We start from the raw sequence: 22,212 nt of genomic DNA, 5'->3' as shown, positions 1-22,212 counted from the left end.
TGCTGCTTATCCTTTATTCTTGTTAACTCTGTTAACCTGAACACTGATCTTGATTCTACATCCTCCCAACTTCTTGTGTAGTTGGAGTGCATCATATATTTTTACTTTCACTGCTTCCCTGGCAGAAGGTACAAATAGAAATCTCTTCTAGATGTTCTGTTATGTCTACTTTAGGATGTAAAAGTTAATGATCTATACTCAAAAGAGGCAACTAAAAACAATATTTAGAAATAAATAGGACATGTTCAAGTTGTAGTGTATTGAACTTTATTTCTCCTGACTTAAAATAGTTGTTCTTTGGAATGGACCTGAAGGCCAGATTTTAAGCAGTCATCTTCATTTTCCTCCTTTCTCTCTAGGTCTTTGTTTCTTGACACTTTGGTTCATAGGAACTAGCAGTGACTTGAGTTTCATTCAGCTTAGTCCTCCGCTGAGTAATGGGTAATGCCTGTACCTGGAGAATTGAGGGTTCTTTCCCCTCAAATATTAGTGAGAGAGCTGTCATCTTCTTTGCTGGAACTGAGGTTTGATAACTGTACTGGAAGGTGATACAGATGTGATTAGGGGAAAAAGTGTCAGTCTTCATCCTAGTGACTAAGTAGCTGAGAAAACAATGAGAGAAGAATAGTTTGTTTTGGTTCACGGATTTAGAGATTTCAGTCCCTCATAGTGGGAAGAGTGTAGTGGAGTAGAACAGCAAGCCTGTGGCAGCCAAAATGGAAGGAAGAAGAGAGGGAGAGAAAGAGAGACTGCAAATACAATTGGATGTCGGCAGTACTGGGCTCCCATTTTCCTATTTTGTGGTTAGGTGTGCTCTTGTGTGTGGGTGTACATGTCCCCAGGTATCTGTGTAGGCCCAAGGTCAGTCTTGGATGTGATTTTTCGTTAGCTGTCTATTTTGTGCTCTGAGACAGGGTCTTTCTCTGGAACCAGGAGCTCACCAATTATAATACAGTTGTTGAGGGATGCACCTAGCTCTGCTTCCCTAGTGCTGGGGTTGAAAGCTACCCCACTTAGTATTTTTCTGGTGATGAAACTCAGGTCCTCATGCTCTTGTGGCAAGTACTTGACCTACTGAACTACCTTCTCAGCCCATCACTTTTCCATCTGAGTCCTCGGCTTGTGGTTGGTATGATGTTCCCTACCTTTATGGCAGGTCTCTTCCTTTCTTAGTTAATTCTCTCTGGGGCAAAAAAAACCACAGATACACCCATAGTTACATAGCAGTTTGTCAATTTAGCCAAGTTGACAAATCAAGATTGACCACCACATAACTTCAAAGTTTTTGTTGTTTTGTTTTGGTTATTTTTGGTTTTGTTGTTGCTCTTTGTTTGTATTTTAGTTTTTGAGATAGGATTTCTCTGCATAGCCCTGGCTGTCCTGGAACACGCTCTGTAGACCAGGGTGGCCTCGAACTCAGAGATCCACTTGCCTCTGCCTCTTGAGTGCTGGGATTAAAGGCGTGCGCCACCATACCCAGCTGACTGAGTATGTTTAATGCTTCCTGTTTTAAAACTTAATAATTTCACATTCCCTACATCCACAGTACTAGAAACAACGATCTTATCCCATTCTTTTTTTGTTTGTTTCTGTTTTTTGAGGTGATTTTTTTTTCTGTAAGCTTGGCTATACTGGAACTCACTCTGTAGGCCAGGCTGGCTTTGAACTCACAGAGATCTACCTTCCTCTGCCTCCCAAATGCTGGGATTAAAGGTGTGTGCCACCACCACCCGATTTATCCCATTTTTGTTTAGTATCATAGAGGGACCTGAAAGCTTGTGAAAAATCTGTGGCTTTGGGGTAAAGTTCCTGTGGTGTGTAATCTGATAAACCAGCAGTGGATGGGAATGGGACTGAGCAGCAACAGTTGAAGAGACAGCCAATAGGGGAGGAGATTTTTGAAGGCTGATAAGAAAAGGCCCAGATCTGAGGGCCAGCAGTCCCAGCTCTATCTTTCTTACTGCAGGTATAAATGAACTATTTTGCAGGGTGGCCTGGTAGTGGCATCCCTTGAGTTAGTATGGATGCTAGACTGTGTGTGGCCCAGGAAAAGTCAGTTGACCTATTGTCTTAGAGGCTCAGTTTCTTCATCTGTTCATTGAGATAGTTGTTATGATAAAGCAAATGCTAGCGTTCAAGGTGATACAGAGTGTAAAGCAGCCTTTAATGTATACTCAGCTTCACTATGAATGGTATACCAGACCAGGCCTTGTCCATTATCTTCACAGGGAGATGGGAATCACATCTCCTATGTAATGTTCCTCTCCTTGCTGTAGTTAAATTCATTTTCTGGCCTTAACTGGTACATGAGAAAAATTTTTCTTGACAGTTCTCAGAATTATTTTCAATTGATAGTAATACTATTCACAGTGATGTTGCCTAAACTATGTAGCTATCCAACTTGCGGAAGAGGCATTTTTCTTTAATCCCCATCTCTTGTCTACAGGTATACACAGTATGGGTCCTGACTTTGAACCTTTTAAAACAACTTTGGGTGTGTGTTCAGGGGCCATGAATACAGATTTTGTAGACATCTTTAAAATTATATGGATGCCTGAAGGGACCAGCAAGGGCATTTGACTCAGTCCAAGGGAACCCTTATAGCCCACTGTGTCACAAACACCCCCAGTCTTAACTCTAGGAAGTTCATATCCATGCATGAACAGCAGGCACATAACTTGACTGTGGGAGAGCATTCTTAAAAAGCAAACCTGACCTCAGATCTGACTCTTTCTGCCTCTTCATAGTGCCGGAAGCTGCCTGGAGACCCCCAGGAACCCACCAAGAAAAGCCCCAGAGGGGCTTCAGATTCAGGAAAAGAGCACAATGGAGTCAGGGGAAAGCACAAGCACCGGAAGCCAACAAAGCCAGAGTCCCAGCCTCCAGGAAAACGAGCTGACGGTCATGAGGAAGGTACCCCAAAGGCTATGCATGACTTTGTAGCCTAAGCTCCCCAGGGAGCCAGTGGAATTTTGTTGGAGAGAGAGTAGTTGAGAGATTGAGTAGAAAATTAATCCTTCTCTGCTGTGGAATAGAAATAGAATTGGAACCTCTGAAGTCAACAGCCAAGGAGGATGGATGTATTCTGGTCTAATGCATTAGAGTACCACACATTCTGAAGTGTTAACATTGAATAAGGTGATTTGTAAACAGATAGAAGTTCTACAATAGAGTCACTAACCCATTTCCATGAGGTGGGATTAAGACTCAAAGAAGAAGCAGCTGTAAGAATACTTAGACAAAAACAGCAGAATTGGGATTCATAATACTGTTTTCTCTACCTTTTGGTATGTTGGAAAACTCCCATTCTAAAAAGGTTAAAAACCAATAGCTGACTAGCTAGCTTGCTAGAAAGGTTTACAGCTGTCTCAAGCCCTTTTTTAATCATTTAAGGATACCCAGAATGTTTGGGTTGGTTGTGGAGTATGCTTGACCTGTATACTTTGTTGTGAATGGTCCCTCAGTGCTTTCATGGGAGATGATCCAGGCAATCCTGGCTACAATAGTCCACGTTCATGATCTTGCTCATTGGACATGACCTACCTCTTCTACTTTGTTCTTGTATACTTGTTTCCATTTGTCTACTTCTTCCTGCCTTAACTTGCTACAGTTCAGTTAGAATGTAACGAACAAAGTTAAGTTAACCTTTGAGTTATGTAAACAGATATTCTACTTTGGGGTATGCTGTTGAGTTGATTGGATACATTGCCTTTATTGGTGCCAGTAAAAATGACCTAGCCCCCAATTTTTAAAACTACCATTCCCAAAGAAATGGGTAGTGATGGTGGCATAAGGAGAGTTAGTTGGGTTAAGCCAGGGTAACAGCAGGGTCAACACTAACCTTTTGGTTTTCTCATTTGAACATCCCATGTGGGCTTTCTGGTTTATAGATTTCTAATTGTGATATTTCTGCCTTCTGCCCCTAAACTACACATCACTCTAGGTTCCTTGGAAAAGAAAGCAAAGAGCAGTTTCCGTGACTTCATCCCTGTGGTTCTGAGCACTCGGACACGTAGTCAGTCTGGTGAGTAAGACTAAAGTAAGAGTAAAGTAAGAGTAAAGCCTTGGCGTCCTTGGAAAGGTGCGTTGGATGGTTTTGCCATTAGGGCAAGTAGACAGTTGGAATTTTGCTTCCCTCTGCTAAAATGACAGGCTCCTTGCAGGGACAAGAGAGTCCTGGGTGTGGGCAGAGGGATCACCTACAATTTTAGGTGGTTTTCTTAGCTTTGTTAGATTACTCTTGTTAAGAGCCAGTGATGGGAGCCGGGCAGTGGTTGCGCACGCATTTAATCCCAGCACTTGGGAGGCAGAGGCAGGCAGATCTCTATGGGTTTGAGGCCAGCCTGGTCTACAAGAGCTAGTCCAGGACAGGCTCCAAAAGCTACAGGGAAACCCTGTCTCAAAAAACAAAACAAAAAAAAAAAGAGCCAGTGATGGAAAGAAGAAAGGCCCCTGCCACTCAGGAAGTTTTGATAATACCTATCATATAGGGTGATGAGATTCTCAGTGATCATGAGATGGATCTGTATAGCTCCTTTGCTGGTATGGCAGACTGTGATATGGGAAGCCAGGAGGTCTTCCCTTCAGAGGAAGAGGAGGAGGTGCTTCCCACTGCAACTAAGAGGAGAAAGGTGGAAAGGCATTGAGTGTTCTGGGCAGGCACTATCACTTTTGATCCACTGAACTCGTCTAGGGTCTAAAGAAGATAGTCATTTCCAGTTTGTGCTCTTTTCTGCTGGCTCTCTGTTGGCACACAGGACAGAGATGGTTGCCTGCATTCACCCAGATTTCCATGCAAATTGGAAGGAATGGGGAAACATGACCCAATATAGTCAATGATCTGACATCTCCTTAACTGGCACCCCAGCACATGACGAGCTCTGTAGTAATTGGGGCTTAAATGATGACCTGGAGGCCTCTCAAAGTCCTGAAGTGTCCTCTGAATCATCAAAGAGTGATTACATTATGGCCAGCCCCATTTTTGTGTTAAACACATTGAGCTGTATTTGATTCTTTGGAAATTGGTGATTTCTGTGTGATCTCTATGGTGATTCTGTATTAACCATAATATTAGATTAACTAGAACACAGTGTTCCCTGCCTGGTCCATATAATGCAAAGTTTAGTGGGATACTTGCTATCTTTAAACACTCTGACCAACTTGAAGCTTTGGTCAAGGATGCCTTTTTCCCTCCAACCATTGCTGTCTTCTGCTGACCTCACTGGGCTCTAGGGATTGTTGCGTTAACAGCTGGGCTTTGGGAGAAACATGGTGGTGTTGTTTCTAAGGAAGCTGCTAGATCTCCTGTAGTGTAAAACTAGACCAATTTTTAGAATTGTGCTTTTATTGTTAGCAGAGTTAAGGGTAAGTGAGAAGAGAGAAAATAGCCTCTTGGCAAGGTGGCCCAGCAGAGTAGGAAAGATGCTGTTTGTCCCCGGGTGATCAGGAGTGGAGGGGGTGTGCTCTCCCAGCTGCAGGGAACAGCTGCAGTGGATGGGCAGATGGATGAGAAAGAAAACTCCACCCTTGAACTTCTGGCTACTCTGTAGGGGGTGGGATCAGTTTAATGGAAGCAGGCCTGCTGTGTTCTACTGGGACATGCCTGAGTCAGGCTATGTCCCTAGGAACGGGACGCCTTGCTTCCCTGTTAGAGATACTCTTCTTTTGTGATGATTCTGCTTGGCCAGGGTAGCTCTGTTGGCCATAATGGTGAATCAGAGTTGTTGGTTCCTAAGTTGTAACACCAGGCTTCCTTACCTAACCCTTGCCTTCAGCTCAGATGGTCTTTACCAAACAACAGAGAACTGTAGTTCTCTCCTGCCCTTTATGCTATATTTAGCTCCTGGTAAACACTAGGCAAGAGTTTGTGAAATGAATTCAGGAAACACTGTGCCATGGATGAGTAAGGATGGTTTTTACTACTTCAGAATTGTATGCTATTTTGTACTCTATAAAGTAAGTACTTAAGCATAAAAGAGTGTCCTGTAAATAGACCACTAATAACTGACAAAGCCTGAACTTGAACTCTGTGAAATCCCACTCCAGGACAGTTGTATCAATACCGTACTTAATCCCTTGAAGAAACACCTGAAAGTCTTCTGTATATTTCATTCATAGGAAGCATCTGTAGCTCCTTTGCTGGTATGGCAGACGGTGACATGGGAAACCAGGAGGTCTTCCCTACAGAGGAAGAGGAGGAGGTGGCTCCTACCCCAGCTAAGAGAAGAAAGGTGAGAAAGACCCAAAGGGATACCCAGTACCGCAGCCATCATGCCCAGGACAAGACCCTGCTGAGCCAAGGCCGCAGACATCTGTGGCGAGCCCGAGAGATGCCCTGGAGGACAGAGGCTGCCCGGCAAATGTGGGACACCAATGAAGAGGAGGAAGAAGATGAGGAAGAGGGCCTGGTAAAGAGAAGGAAACGGAGACGACAGAAGAGCCGAAAATACCAGACTGGAGAGTACTTGACAGAACAAGAAGAAGAGCAACGTCGGAAAGGGAGAGCAGGTAAGGTTGGCCATGGGGCTGCTATCCCTGTTGTGAAGTCAGCTGGGAAGCTGCAGGCACAGTGACGTTCATACCACCTCTTCACCAGTATGTGGTTTCAAATCTAGAAGGAATGAATTCAGACTAGCCTACCGGTAAACTAGGACTTGGAAATTCCTGCCTTCCACCTTCTTAAAGACATCTGAAACTGTGGTTTATGCCATGGTGACTTTCTTGGCATGGGCCACTGTTGTACTAGGGAGTTTTGGTTGGCTTGAAAGAGTCAAGTCTTTGGAGAATATAGGTTCTCTCTTTTGTAATCTTGGGTTTTAAAAGGGGGTGGGGCTGGAGAGATGGCTCAGAGGTTAAGCACACTGGCTGCTCTTCCAGGGGTCCTGAGTTCAATTCCCAGCAATCACATGGTGGCTCACAACCATCTGTAATGAGATCTGGTGCCCTCTACTGACCTGCAGGTATACATATAGTACATATATGTATATTATATATCCATGCACTGTATACATAATAAATAGATTTTAAAAAAAAGAAAGAACAACCATTATGGTTACATAGTGAGAGCCTGTCTTAAAACAAATAAGGAGGACATTGGGTGCCATACCTGGAATGCCTTTGCTCATAAACTAAAATGAAAAGTAGTAGTTTTCTAAAGGCAACAGAAAAACTTGAAATATGTAAAATCTGTTTTCTCAGTTAAAGCCACAAGTAGTTTTTTAGAGTCAGAGTAAAGTTCTGAGGTGACATAGGTGACAGAGTATTTGCTGGTCCTGAGCTGTGAAAGTAGGCAGTTCAGAAAGAAAACTTTCTGTGACCATGTCAAATGCTTTAAATAGGATCATGGAGGGATAGACAAGACGCTTATACCAGTATCCTTCATTAGCTACAGTTCAGGTTCGTTCCCATAGTAAGTTTCTAACTGAACAAAAAGCCCATCTCTGAATTCCATAGGAACATGTTCATCTTTCCTTATTCGCTGACCTTTTCCCTTGAAGCAGCAATCAATTGTTTCTTATAGTGTATTTACTCTGAGCTGCTGATAAATATGTATAGTTCTCTTATTATCTAAAGTAAAAGCAGCTCACATTGAGTAGTCAGTAGATCCTGGGAATACTATAATGCAAAGAAGGCTTAACCTCATTTCTGACTCTGTTTAAGTGGAGATATGTATAGGATATCTATCCCTAAGACTCGAGGGTAATTGAGCTCATTTTCATCAACTATCTGAACAAGGGCAATTTTCCCCTTCTTTTGCCAGAACCGAAATGGATTAGTCATGAACGAGCTGTCAAACCATTGGCCTCCACCTCTTGTTGGGATGACGAGAAGCTTTTGTATCAATTAGTCCTCTCTAATGAAGGCTGCTTCCCTAGCTTGGGAGCTTCTCATAGAGTTATCAGCTCTTTTTTATTTTTTCTTCTTTTTCATTTTTTTAGGCGGTGTCTCTGTTATGTAGCCCTGGCAATCCTGAAAATCTCTAGACCAGGCTAGCCTTGAACTCACAGAGATCCATCTGCCTCTGCCTCTGCTGGGATTAACAGCATGTGCCACCACTCCCAGCTTGAGTGCTCAGCTGTTTCAATCAGAAGAACCTCTTTGGAGTTGCCTGGTCCTATTTGCTACTCAATACATACATAGAGAGATAAGTTTCCATACCATCATGATAGGGACTTACTAGCCTTTGCTAGCACATCTACCAGTAAACATAGAGGACACCAGTGATCAAGGTATCTTTGGAGGCAGCCCAGATTGTTGAAAAATATATCATTCTTCTTCTTGGGTATGCCTGGGAGCTTTGTGTTGGCTCATCTCTTCATGCAGAATTTTTTTTTTCTTTCTTTTTTTCTTTGTTCTTTGGTTTTCGAGACAGAGTTTCTCTGTAGCTTTGGAACCTGTCCTGGAACTAGCCCTTGTAGTCCAGGCTGGCCTCGAACTCAACAGAGATCTGCCTGCCTCTGCCTCCCAAGTGCTGGGATTAAAGGCATGCGCCGCCCAGCTCAGAAATTTCTTTTTAAACTGTATTTTTATTAATTTTTTGAGATTTCTTTTTGTTTATGAGAACAAGGCATTAGATCCTCTGGATCCTCTTTAACTGGAGTTACAGATAGTTGTGAACCCATGTGGGTGCTGGTAATCAAACCTGTGTCCTCTGGGGGGGGGGAAGATCATCTAATGCTCTTAACCACTGAGCCATCTCTTCAGCCCATGTGAGAATTTCTTAACAACATTTCTCCTCAGAAAGCTCCAGTTTCCCTTACCTATTTACTATCTGGCTTTGAGGTCAGTATCAGAGAAGTAAGAAATGGACAAACTAGACAGACCACCCTACTCCTATCTAACTCTTGTAACCTCTCTTTTCATCCTGTGCATGGCTCTCTGCCTTTTTATTCTGCAAAAGAGGTAGAAAGACCCATTTCCATGCACCTACCCATTACCTTCACTCTGTGCTTTTGTAGGCTAGCATAAAGCTCTGTTTCTTCTGCAACTGAATATACTACAGTTTGCCCTGGCCTTGGTACATGGAATAGATGGCTATTTTCTTCTTTATTGAACTCTGTAATGTGGTTTCCCCATGTTTCCTGCAGTTTTCACAAGGCATAGTTCTGTTCCTTCCTCTTGCTTTAACCCAAACTTGTTGGGTCAGAAGCCCTGGATTAAGGCTGGGTATGGTGGTATATGCCTTTATTTTCAGCAGTCAAGAAGCAGAGGTAGGTGACTCTTCATGAGTTCTAAACTAACCTGGTCTACATAGTGAGTTTCAGACCATCCAGGACTATATACTGAGACCCTGTCTTAAAAATAAGAAGAAGCCTGATGGTGGTGGTTCATGCCTTTAATTCCAGTACTCAGGAGGCAGGGGCAGGTGGATCTCTGAGTTTAAGGCCATCCTGGTCTACAGAGTGAGTTCTAGGTCATCCAGAGCTACACAGAGAAACACTGTCTCAGAAAGCAAAACAAAGACACAACCTAAAAGATACCTGCTGGGAAAGTGAAAATCAGTTTCTTCAATGGAGAAACACTGGGTATATCATCTAAACTCCAGGGCACCCATGAATAGTTGGGCAACACAAAGTGAATTTCATGGTTTTTGTTTTTGCTTTTCTTGCTGGAATTTTTTTTTAAATTTTATTTATTTTTTTTGAAAGAGAGAGAGATAGAAAAATAACATGATGAAGTTGGGTAGGTGGAGGAGGATCTGGGAAGATCTGGGGAAGGGGAAACATTTTCAAAATATATTGTCTGGAAAATTTTTAAGTAAAAAAAAAATCAAGAAAAAAAGTCCTGAGTTTGAGTGCTCTTGCTGGAAGTGTCATTAGAGACCATGTAGCACAGTGTTTTTTGGATATACTGTGAGGACCCACTAATATACTAGGTGGAAAAGGGGATCGAACAGCTAGGGCTTCTTTCTTATATGCATAAGCTATAGCCAATTCTTCATTCCTTTTTGTCATTGTTATTGTTGTTTTTGAGACAGGGTCTCTCTACGTATATAGCCCTTGCTGTTCTGAAACTCGCTTTGTAGACCAGGCTGTCCTCAAACTCACGGAGCTCCATCTGCCTCTGCCTCCCATGTGCTGGGATTAAAGGCGTGTGCCACCATACCACCCAGTTTTCCAGTTTCGAATAAGGACTCCTACATCTGCATCTGCCCTTGACAATTTCACATATGAGAGTCCATGTCAAGTTTGGGGTGGGGGTAAGCTGAGAACTCTGGGATTTCAATCCCTTCATTTCACAGGTGGTAGAAACTGAGGTTACAGTTAGTTCATAGCCTTGTTGATCTTTTGTGTGCTAGGCTCAGTGTTCAATCTTGCACCAAAGTCATATAATATTAATGCCTTAATCTTTATAACACTTTATGGAAAATTTTGCCTGTATCACCTCAATTCTGCTACCATTTCTGGGACTTGAAATATATTCTCCCCATTTATAGATATGAAAAATGAGGTTCAAAGAGATTATGGATTGCTTCTATTCCATTGCATAGTTAATGGTAAGCCAGGGATAAGAATGTACTAGTTTTTAATTGGTTAGGATGCTATAAAGCACAAAGGATTGGATTTAATTGCCAGTACTACATAAACTAGCTGGGGTGGAATATGCCTATAATTCCAGGAGGGAGGTGGAGGCAGGAGAATGAGAAAGGCAGAGCCATTGGCTACATGTTGAGTTCAAGGTTGACCCGTTACATAGTGCAGCAACAAACAAGAGAGACCTCCTTGCCAAAATATAAGGTGGAAGCAGAGAACTGAAACCTGATGTTGGCCTCTGACCTCCATGTGCTCACTGTAGCACACAAGTGTCCATACTCCCACAACTGCATAATATACATTCACACATACAAGCCACACAACTCTATTGTGAGTACAAGCGAATGTTTTATGTCACCTACACAAGAGATTTAGGGCAGGCCCTATGGTGTGAGGCTCTTGCTAGTGGAGTTTGTAGCAGGCCTTTTGGAAATTGCAATTCTAGACACATGTTGCCTTGTACCAGTGATACCAATGACTTGATTTCCAATTAAGGAAGGAAGTAGCTTTCTGCCATTAGACATAAGTAGTCCCATAGCACCTTCTGGACTGGGGAGTTTCTGTTGCATTGATCTTGGTGTCTTCAGAGAGTGACAAACAGGACAGTTGGATGAGAAGAACTGAGACCATAAAGTCAGCTTCTACTTTGATCTTACATCCCCACTGTACTTGACTATTCAGCAAAGCTGCTAAATTGATTTTCATTTTGGAGAAAGAAAGAGGATGGAGAAAAGGCTGAAAGGAGATTCTGGTTTGCTCTGGGCTATGGGGAGAGCCTTTTTAAATGACCCACATTTTGGGGGCTAGCCAGATGGGCTGCCCCCTGCTGGCAGGGCTGGAAACTCTCCTACGGGTAGAGGAGGGATTTGTATGGCGAAGCACTAAAGGATGGTGTTCCATTTCTCTTACAGTCATTCTTTCCTGTTTCTTGTTCAGATTCAAAGGCCCGTAAGCAGAAGACTTCCTCCCAAAGTTCAGAGCACTGCCTCAGGAACAGGAACCTTCTCTTGTCCAGCAAAGCCCAGGGGATCTCGGACTCACCAAACGGTTTCCTCCCAAATAACCTGGAGGAACCAGCCTGCCTTGAAAATTCAGAAAAGCCATCAGGAAAACGAAAGTGCAAGACCAAGCACATGGCAAACGTCTCAGAAGAGGCAAGGGTGCGTGGCCACCAAATAGATCAACATGGGGGGATATGGGCTAGAAAGGCAGACTTTCTACCAGGTCCCTCTGGCAGTAATTTCCTCAGTGAGGGTGAAGGGAACACGTAGATAAGGAAGATCAGCTACTGTGTATGAAAGTATTCTAAACTAGTTTTAGAAGGCTTGAGACAGATTCGAGAAGTGGAGACTAAAGTTATAGGTAACTATATGATTTCACCCCTGATGTCTTTGCCCCAGCCACCTTTGTGTCTTGTTTGAGTTAAGGTGTGGTTAAATGATATGGCAGGGTGCTAGCCTGCATAGATTGTTAGCATCTAATCGAGAAGCTTTTGTCTGAGCTTAACTCACCAGACACCAGTCATGGAGCTTTCTGAGACAATCAAGGTAGACTACACCTTGTAGAAACCAGGATTTTGTTGAACAGACCAAGGTTTCTTTTTTTTCTTTTTTCCTTTTTTTTTTTTTAAGATTTATTCATTTATTATGTATGCAACACTCTGCCTCCATGTATGACTGCACGCCAGAAGAGGGCAACAGATCTCAATACAGATGGTTGTGAGCCACCATGTGGTTACTGGAAATTCAACTCAGGACCTCTGGAAGAGCAGCCAGTGCTCTTAACCACTGAGCCATCTCTCCAGCCCCTAGACCAAGGTTTCTTGAGGGTCCAGGTTAGCTGTTTTCCCTGTCCTGACCCCTGTTCCTTTGCCTCATGAGGAAGCCTAGATTGGGTACTCACCAGTTACGCAGGCAAGCATTCTTTGAATCTTTTTTCAAAATCACCAGTTCATTTGGTTCTGATGTTCATGACAACTGGTGTTGGTATCAGATTCTTCAGGGTACCAGTAAAGAAAAAATAAGACAGTCCTCATGTTGGGTGAGTTTTACATTTGAAGGAGGTGGAGGTCCAGTGTGTACCTATGATAGGTAGGCATCTGTCATTGACAAACCCAAAATCAAAAAGCTGTGTTGGTTAGTTACAATTCCTACCCTTTTGTCTAGCTTTCAAGTAGGAATTCCTGAATGGTACTAGCAAAGAAAGGATGGATGCTTGTCTCCCCCCACCCCTTCCTCCTTCCTCCCTCATGAATCCTTGTTGCAGCTTACACAAGGCACTCAAGTCTATTTGTTCATCTTTAAAAATGGAGCTGATGCTCCTAGTCCTTTCTGTCTCACAAGGGTGCTTGTGGGGAACAAAGGAGGCAATGTCTGTGACAGGCTTTCATAGCGGTAAAGTGTTCTCTCAGGGTTGGTATGCCTCCTTGCACTTCAGGCAGAGACAGAAATGAGAGAACAAGAAGTACAGCATGATTAACTGGCCTGGCGTGGCAGGATATCCATTCCCTGTAACCCATAGATTATGAGAAAGATAGGAGCCCACTGAAGAGTACAGAAACCTGCTCTGCATGAAGAGCATCTTTCCTGTTGTCAGTCTTTATTTCATGTATGTTCTTGTATCATGTGTGTATGGACATTCAGGTGTATAAATGCAGGTTCATGCCGCAGCACAAGTGTGGAGGTCAGAGGGCAACCTTGATTGTAGGTCTTTACCTTCTACCTTGTTTGAGAAATTCTCTTTGTTGTTTTCCTGCTATATATACACGGGATGAAGTAGCATGAAATTTTCTGTCGATTCCTCTGTATCCACCTCACACCTTACCCCAGAGTTCTGGGTTTATAGGCACTTGTACTACAACTCCAGCTTTGTATGGGTTCTGGGGATTCAAACTCGGGTCCTCATGCTTGTATGGCAATTGCTTTTACCCACTGAGCCATCTCCCCAGGCTTCCTGTTGTCATTCTCAATCCCTGAGTGTTTCTTAGAGGTAGGCACGTGGATTGTAGTCATTTAAAGGACTTGTGTGAGGTGACTCAATGGTCTTGCTTGCCAGAATCAGAATGTGAAACAAATTTGCCTCAGGAGGAGCTCTGGTTGTCAGTGTGCCTTGCCATCTTCAATAGGTGCTTTCTGCCTATTTCTGGGGCATCCCTGGCAAGTGGGTAAGTAAGTAGGCAGAAAACACTTCCACCTTTAAGCAGTTCTGAGAGAGGTAGAGGTCCCAGGATCCTGCCCTCTCCTCCCCTTCTTTTCTGGACCCTCAGATGGCCCCATCCCACACAAAGGTAGCCAGCCGCTTGACGCTCAGCAGCACACTCTTATGCCTCTGTCTGGTTGTTCTGTCTGGCGATATGTCTGCTAAAACGTTCTCCTGGAGAGGGTTTTGTCTCTCCCCAGGGCCTCCCTTCCTCCCTCCCGCCTTTCTTTCTCTCCCAGTCATCACCACCTGCTCCAGTTGCCCCCATGGCATGGGGCTTTGTAGTAGGAAGCAAGGCAGGGGGAGGGTTGGGGGACGCTCCTGCATCATTAAAGCAGGGCATTGGCCAAGGGCTTCTTCCCACAGAGGCTCAGAGCCAGGGGAAAGAGGAGGGGGAACAGGTCCCCCTACTTGTTCTCACTCCTCCCCCTCCCAGGCAGCCTTCTTGCCTGCTCTAGCAGCCTGGCCTCCAGAAAGAAACTTACCCTTTAGAGCCTGGCTTAGCTTAGCAAAAACCTGCGTACATTGCCCTGTGTCGTCCAATCCTGCCATTGTATTCTCCATCTTCCTGGTGGTAAAACAGTATCATATCCTCATGGTTGGTGCTTTCTTGCTAGGGATGGTACCCTTTTGCTATGGAAACTGGTTATGACTTCTCATGATCTTCAGATTCACCAGATGGCACAGATTCCCTGGACCTGCATGTTTTGTCTGTTAGTGTTCCTTTCTTGACTTTATGTAACTTCCTAGGTAATTCTTCTGACTGCTCAGGGCTTTCTACATGGAAAGCTTGAATCAAGTAACACATAATTGTGACTGATAATGTACCCAGCTCAGATGTCAGTGCTGGAAACAACAAAAGAGAAGGTGACAGTGTGAACTGTCCCCCTAAGGAGCTTAAGAACTAGATAGAGAGCCAGGTGTAGAGGGTAAAGAAAAGTTGTTTGATCCCTGAGTTGGAGGTCAGCTTAGGCAATGTAGTGAGACACAGTCCTAAAGGACATTTAAAAAGGAAAAAAAATAACCTTATTAGGGGATACACGACTTACCCATAGAAAACAGCAAGAAAATAAGGAAGTAAGGTGTCGGACTATGTGATTCTCAGTAGGCTCTGGATATGCAGAAAGAGGGCAGGGGGCTAGAGCATTGTAGAATAATGTAGCAGACATAGGTTACGTGAAATCTCGATGCTCTGAGGGTTTTGAGTAAACACACGTGTTGGCGCCATTGTGGTGTAATAGATCACTCAAAAATCTAGTGATTCTGCACTACAATAAGCATGTATTGTCTCATAGTTTCTGGAGCCCAGAAATTGAGGCGCAGCTTAGCTGACACCAGTGTGGAGTTTTGCATAAGGTTGAGGTCAGGTGTTAGAGCTACCTCTAGACTGGGTAGATGTGCTCCCAGTGTAGTGCATACATGCGGCAGGGGTGATGATGCTGGCTATTGGCAGGAGGCCTCTTTTCCTTTCCTCATGGATCTCCCCAAAGGGCTGCTCGCTTTCCCCACAGAAGATGAAAGTCACGCCCCACTCTTTGCAGTCTCCTGTTACTTAGGTGAGCCTTAGCCCATGTGGGAAAGGAGCTTGACTGTTGGGGTAGGATCCTCAGTCCATCATGGTGGCCACCCCTTAGTCTTCTTTCTGGCTTCTAATGGATTATGTCTCTCTTGTATGTGGGGTATACTTAAGCCCTGCTAACAGCCCTCAGGGGTTGTTCATATCTTAAGCTTGCAGCCGCGTGGAGCTGAGGCTGCTCCCATTTTTGAATATAATGGTTCTTCGAATACAGTTACTTCAACACAGTTATTCCTCATCTAGAACCTGAGTTTGAGGTACAAGTGACCAAGGAAAGCACAGGATAACAAGCAATAGGAACCTTCTGTGTACCTTCAATTCATGGTGGGAGCAAAGGGAAGCACCCATGGGTCACTTGTGAGGACAGAACTCTTAGAACATTTGTAGCCCATAGCCTTTGTAATGGTTATCTCAAAGGCCTTCCAAGGGAGAAAGTAACGCTCAGAGGAGTTAGGCTGTGCTTCAGGTGTTATAACTAGTGGATGGCAGAAGCAGACTTCAAACCCAGCCCTGTCTGGTTCCAGAGCCCACAGTCCACTGCCCTGGGCGGGCCTGAATATAATCTTAGGCTGTGGTATAATGAAAGATGGGAGAAGCCTGCGAGATTGGATATGGGGCAGGTTTATATGATAAAAGAGTGAAGGTATTGAAAATTGTGACTAGTCAGACTTCAGTCTCTTGTGTTTCTTTGTTCTTCTCATTACTTACGGACATTGCTTATCCAAAACCTCAACAGCAGGTAGAAGAGCTTGTCAAGTGCTTTAGAGAAGATGGACCGTCTCTGCCCAATTTTCAGTCCTCCTGCCATGCCATGGTTTATGGGGCCGAGGATCTTTAATATCCACCCATGGAAATATAGACGCTTTCCTCACTTTGAAAATAACCTCGCATAGCTAGTGACTAGCCTAGCCTCCAGTCTCCATCTCGACACTGGGCTGCTTGGCTTGCTGTCAGTAAAGCACAGCATGAAAACAGATGTCATGAGGTGGCTTTGGCAGCCAAATGGCATGGCCATGATGAACTGGGTATGCTGCCTGGCCTGACCTAGAGCTTCATTTCTTCTTTCCAGAGCAAAGGTCGTTGGAGCCAGCAGAAGACACGATCTTCTAAATCTCCCACTCCAGTGAAGCCCACAGAACCATGTACACCCTCCAAGTACCGAAGTACTGGCCCAGAAGAGGCCTCAGAGTCACCCACTGGCCGACAGATTCCCCCAGAGGCTCGGAGACTCATAGTAAACAAAAATGCTGGTGAGACCCTCCTACAGCGAGCAGCTCGCCTGGGCTATAAGGTGAGTACGGTCTCCCTGAGCAGGCAGGCAGTGACAGGATGCCGTTAGCCTGAACCTCAGGGAACAGCTATGCCATTGGCTCCTCTGGGGCCTAAGTCTGCCTGATCTCCCTCTACTGTCCACATGCCTCTGAGGCTGCTTTGCCCCTTGTCTTATCTCAGTATATGGGAAGGTAAGCTCAATGAAAAGTCAACTCAGGATAAATGTAATTGAAATAGTAGTGCAATATCATCTGCTACATCCCTAGGCTAAAAAGGAGATTTGGCATTTTTATGTTGTCTTAATTTACCTGAGTAGTGGCTCTTCCAACCAAGAGGAACACAGGCTGATTGTTGTTTACACTTTTAACTCCATGTAGAAGGGGCAAGAGCATGTTCAATAAACCAAGCCAGAGCTAACCTCACTTCCCTATACTGGGAAGGAAGGCAAGCAAAGCAGTATTCCTGGAGCGCTTATTTTGTCATATTAAGGACTCTGATGTAAGCCTATTGAGGTAGATATTGCAAACAACTCTAGGGAGTTAGCAGTATTAAATGATATGGCAAGATGTGTGTGGTGGATTACCCAGATGGAAATCCCAACCCCTAGGAGGTAGAAGTAGGCAAATCAGCAGTTGAAGGCAAATCTCAGCTACTTAGTGAATTCAGATCTAGCCTGGGCTACCTCTGACTATCTCAAAAATAAAACAAGATAAGTTGCGTCCAATATCATTTATGACAGTATTTTTGTCCAAGTTCAAACAGGTCTTTTGATTCCCAAGTGCTGAGGAATGGCAGAACTCCCTCATTTATCTTGATGACATTTACCTGAGGCTGAACGTTGGCGTACATTTTCATCTTTTTCCACTTTCTGTTGACACAAACGCCCCTGACTATGTATCTTCACTCTCCATAATGATTTCCTCAGGATTTACTTGTGGATGTGGGCTTAACTGCAGTTCAGAGTGTGCCTTCTTTATTAGATTTTCTGTACATATAAGCGTACAGACTGTTCTGGGAAGCTTCATTTGTGTCCACATCAAGCAGCCAGTTTACCTTTCTGGAAGATTTAGTATGAGTGTATGGCTATCAGGGAGACCTGAATATGTCCTGAAAGCCAATCTCTGCAGAACCAACAAACAGGCAAACATTGGGGAAGCAGAGACCAGCGCTGGAACTTGGTCTGGGAAACAGTGGGCATCTGTATCAGTGACAGTGTAGGAGGCACACGTAAAGGTAGCATGGTGCTTTCCATGTGCAGGAAACAACAGCCATAGTGCAGGTTCACAGTAGCTTTCTCTGCCTGAAAGCGTTGACCTCGAACAATAGTAGGTACCATGTTCTGGAAGCTAGTCACCCTATGGCACTGCCAACCCCCATCCCAGCTTATTCATAGCCTTGTCCTAGGCAAGCAGAAGTGCTTCAAGTCATTTGAGTTCCACCTCTGGGTCCTGTCACCTTGTCAACTCAGCCCCAAGGAAGGTCGGCATGACCTGAGGCTGAGTGACAGAAGTGTATTGTAGGGCTAGAGGTGTAGCTCAGATGCTTTGCCTAGCAAGCACAAATCCTGGGCTCAATTCACAGCACTGCACACATTGGGTGTAGTGATCCATGCCTGTAACCCAAGTATTCACGAGGCAGAGACAGGAAGATCTGAAATTCAAGATCATCTTTGGCGACATAGGGAGTTTAAGGCTGGCCTGGGATACAGTGAGACCCTGTCTCAAAACAAGGAAACAAAACAGAGTTGTGCTTGGTGCCATGACCCTGTCAAGAACAGACCTCCCCATCTGTGTCCTGTAAAGCTCAAAGAGGTGAGCTCTGGGCAGCAGGGGGCCAGCTCCGAGTCTTCATCCCAGTGATCACCACCTAGATGAGTACTCTTAGTCATAAGAAATGTCTTTCTCCTGCCAGGGGAACAGCTCAGAGCTGGGGCTCTGGCAGTGGAGGCTGAGGACTGACTTTGTCCACAGAAGATTTTGAAATGTGTCTTTTGTTCCCACATATAAAGGACAGGCTTTGAGATTTGTCAGACACTTGTGGAGTGGTGAGTCTAACAGGAATGATTCCAAAAATTAGACTTTTCTCTGCTCACAGAGCTGTCCCATCCCCACAGGACGTTGTTCTCTACTGCCTCCAGAAGCACAGTGAGGACGTGAATCACCGCGACAATGCGGGCTACACAGCCCTGCACGAGGCCTGTTCCCGGGGCTGGACTGATATCCTGAACATCCTGTTGCAACATGGGGCTAATGTGAACTGCAGTTCGCAGGATGGCACAAGGCAAGAAAGCTGCTCCTCTGCCAAGTCTCAAACCGTGGTTCAGTCTTTGGCTGTGGAGGTCTCAGTCCAGCCTAGATACTTGCAGCACATCCAGCTGCTGGCATTTAAAAAGCCTTCCCAGGAAGCCTTTGAAAGGATTTCTGTGGGCTGAAGGGAGCCAGCTTAAGCTTAGGGCAGGAGCTGATGAGTTCCTCAGTGTTCAGTACATACTGAATTAAGGAAAGGCTGAACTTGTCCAGGGTTCATTCTGTCCCTTGTCAGGTCCACTCACTCTTCCTGATGGGCAACTTGTCTCGTGTGGAATTGATGCCTTCGGATCAAAGCTGGAAGCTAATCTTGGGCTAACATTCCAGATTTGTTTTTTGTAATTCAGTCTCTGTGCATTTAAAAAATGAGCTGCCTGAGTCTGTAAGATTAGCTTGCTGTATAAAGGTACTTGCCACCAAACCTAAAAACCTTGGGTTCCCTATGATGTAAGGAGACAGCTGATTCCTGCAAGTTGTCTTCTGACTTCCACACACAAATATTCATGCATACACACACACACACAATGAATGAATAAGTAAATGCAATAGCATATCAATGTACACGCATACACAAACATAAACACTCGCTGTGTTTTGGAGAAGTCACGCCCGCTCTTCTCAGAGGACCTACTTCTGGAAGTTCCAGGGGATGCCGCATACCAAGTAGAAGGACCCAGATCAAGATATGCAGTTTATGCTTGGCTGCCGCCTGGTATGGAGCCTCCCTACACATCCTTGCCCTTGAGCAGTCACCTGGGTCCTTCCTCTTCAACAACCACCTGTAGCTCCTTTGACTTCCACCAAAGGACCTGTTCTCTGCTCAGCTAGTAGTAGATCTACATTGTGCTCCAGATACTGTCCACAGATGGAGGGGAATGTAAAGGAGAGATGGATATGAGAGAGAAGAAAAAGAGTGCAGAGAAGATAAAGACATGGCCACATAGGATAACAGTTTCAGGCCAGAAGTGGCTTCTCTGCTCTAAATCTTACCCATGTTGCATTGGGGATACCCTGAGGTCATCACCGTAGCATCTCACCCCCTCCCCCTAATATGGTAACCTGAAGCCTAAAAACTTGCCCCTTAAGTCCTGTCTCACTGACCCTGTATGACCTCCACAGGCCAGTTCATGATGCTGTGGTCAATGACAACCTAGAGACCATCTGGCTTCTGCTATCCTATGGAGCTGATCCCACACTGGCTACCTACTCGGGTCAGACAGCCATGAAGCTGGCCAGCAGTGATAACATGAAGCGCTTCCTCAGTGGTAAGCATGGACCAGAATTGCAGCCAGAATCCTCAGGGCTGTCCTGTGTTGCTGCTGGTGATGGTGGGGCTCTTCAGTAACTGTCCTAGACAGCCCCCACAAAGAGGGTCCACCCTCTTCACATATTCCTTCAGTGTCTTGGGACTCTCTAGCTACTTTATAAAGCCCCTTGCTGTGAGTGTCCACACCACTACCTCTGTTAGGCCCTAACCTAACCTCCTAGAGGGACTCATTTCATCACTAGGTGTCCGGAGCAGGCCTCCTGGCGGGAGATTGGCTATACTCTTAGCTGGGAGCAAGATATGTCAACCTGTGCTATGAATGAAATGTCAGTGTTAGAGAACAGATAATCCCCCATTTTGCTGTTTCTGCAATCTCCCCTTGATTGTAATTAAAGTGGTGCCGCTGAGACCCTTTCTGAAGCTTTATTCTTCATGGCCCTTCTCCCGTGGTAGCTTTGCTATTCCCTGTGCATTCCAATATTCCATTTCTCTCCATTCCTCTCTTCCCCACCCCCCATCTCCTAGTGAAGTGTCATGGTCAGGCCCATGGCCAGGGCCGGAAGCCACTGCATTGATTTTCCTTTCTAGTAGGTAGCACTGTATGTCTGCAGGTGGGCAGGTTGCCCTGACTGAGCTGGGCAGGTGGGATGGAGGAATGAAAGAGGGGAATCTAGTTTGAATAAACTCAGTGTCAGTCCTTTCAGGGCATCGGAACCTTCAGCTTCTTGTGACAGCATGGCTTAGTTCTTCGGGTTGCCTGAGTGATGGATATTGCAGTTCTGAGTTGGAGCCATGACCCTTCTCACAGGCTTTAACTGTAGTAGTCTGTTTCCTGCTCTCACCTAAGCCTTGGCCCCATTAGTCACCAACCATCCCTGCGAAGGATGCACTATTCGGTTCCCAGGTAGAAAGTTGCGGTTACTAAAGAAAGGTTCACTGAGTAGCTGTTAATGGAGGAAGTGGAAAAACCTGTACTAAAGGTTCCCATGGAAGGGGAACGAGGTGGGGAGTACTACCTTTATATTGTAGAGGCTGCAGGAAGCAAGCAGATGACAGGTCACCTACGGAGGTTTTTACTTGAGCTCAGCCAACCTCCAGACAGGTCCCAGTGAATTTAACTAACCCTTGATGTGTAGGCCTCCGGCCCTCCAGCCTGACTTACCTCAGGCTGGGGGACTAGAGGCTTCCTTTTCCATTTCTTTCCCCTTGGCTCTCGGTCCTTGGGCATCTGATCATCATGAGACACAGCCACTTAGGAATTTCTTTTCTTTAATCACTTGACTTGGACCAGTGCTGACTGGTGCTCACTTTAGCAGAGCCACCCCAAGGGTACAGTATCTGTGGCATCCTCTCACATGTACACTCTGTCTTAGATATTGGCATGGCCCTTTTGCACTCTGCGTTCCCAGGACCATGTATGGACTAACATCTAGAATATGCCTGTATAACGAAGACATTTCATGAAACTTGTGTTTCATAACTTGTCTAATGGGAGGGAAACTCTGGCTAGAAACTGCCCTCTCCAAAGTCAAGGGCAAGTAAAGTAATCCCTCTGGTTACTTTAGTGGGGCAATGAGCTCCCTTCTCTAAAACTCCAAAGGAGTTTAAACGTTGACTTTTTGTTTTGAGACAGTGTCTATGCAGTTGTGGCTGTGTCTTAGTTGTGGCTATGTAGACTAGACTGGTAGAGATCTGCCTGCCTCCGCCTCCTGAGTGCTAGGATTTAAAGGCGTGCACCTCTACACCTGATTGACAATATTTTTATTGGCTAAAAAATGAGAGATAAGCACTTCTTCCATTTTATTTTTATAAACTCATCTCAATCTCCTAGGTTTTTTAAAAGGCTTTCTGAGACAGGGTCTCGCTATTTGGCTCCGACTGACCTGGAACTTGCTATGTACAACAGGCAGGCCTCAAACTGAGGTCTGAAGCTTTCTCTTAAATAACATCCACCTGCCTTTGCCTCCTGAATGCTGGGATTAAAGGTGCCACCACACTCAGCTAAAAAGATTTTTAAGACGTGTATGCATGCGTGTGTGTGTGTGAATGAATACCATAGCC

The 22,212-nt window shown here is 44.9% G+C and overlaps 1 protein-coding gene across 3 annotated transcripts in view; it reads left to right on the top strand.

Annotated features, from left to right (window-relative positions):
- The window catches only part of Bcorl1 (BCL6 corepressor like 1), a 68,381-nt gene that overhangs the window by 32,080 nt on the left and 14,089 nt on the right, over nucleotides 1-22,212 (top strand). For all 3 annotated transcript variants that reach the window (XM_057760098.1, XM_057760097.1, XM_057760099.1), the window contains exons 5-11: nucleotides 2,748-2,913; nucleotides 3,944-4,024; nucleotides 6,118-6,507; nucleotides 11,469-11,692; nucleotides 16,376-16,597; nucleotides 18,692-18,858; nucleotides 20,004-20,149. In XM_057760098.1, the coding sequence (XP_057616081.1) occupies nucleotides 2,748-2,913; nucleotides 3,944-4,024; nucleotides 6,118-6,507; nucleotides 11,469-11,692; nucleotides 16,376-16,597; nucleotides 18,692-18,858; nucleotides 20,004-20,149 (1,396 nt within the window). The remainder of the gene's footprint in view (nucleotides 1-2,747; nucleotides 2,914-3,943; nucleotides 4,025-6,117; nucleotides 6,508-11,468; nucleotides 11,693-16,375; nucleotides 16,598-18,691; nucleotides 18,859-20,003; nucleotides 20,150-22,212) is intronic.

The sequence above is a fragment of the Chionomys nivalis genome, chromosome X (assembly GCF_950005125.1).
Source record: "Chionomys nivalis chromosome X, mChiNiv1.1, whole genome shotgun sequence".
Taxonomy (NCBI): Eukaryota; Metazoa; Chordata; class Mammalia; order Rodentia; family Cricetidae; genus Chionomys; species Chionomys nivalis.
Note: the sequence above shows the minus strand (reverse complement) of the source record. Positions and strands in the feature narration are given on the sequence as shown.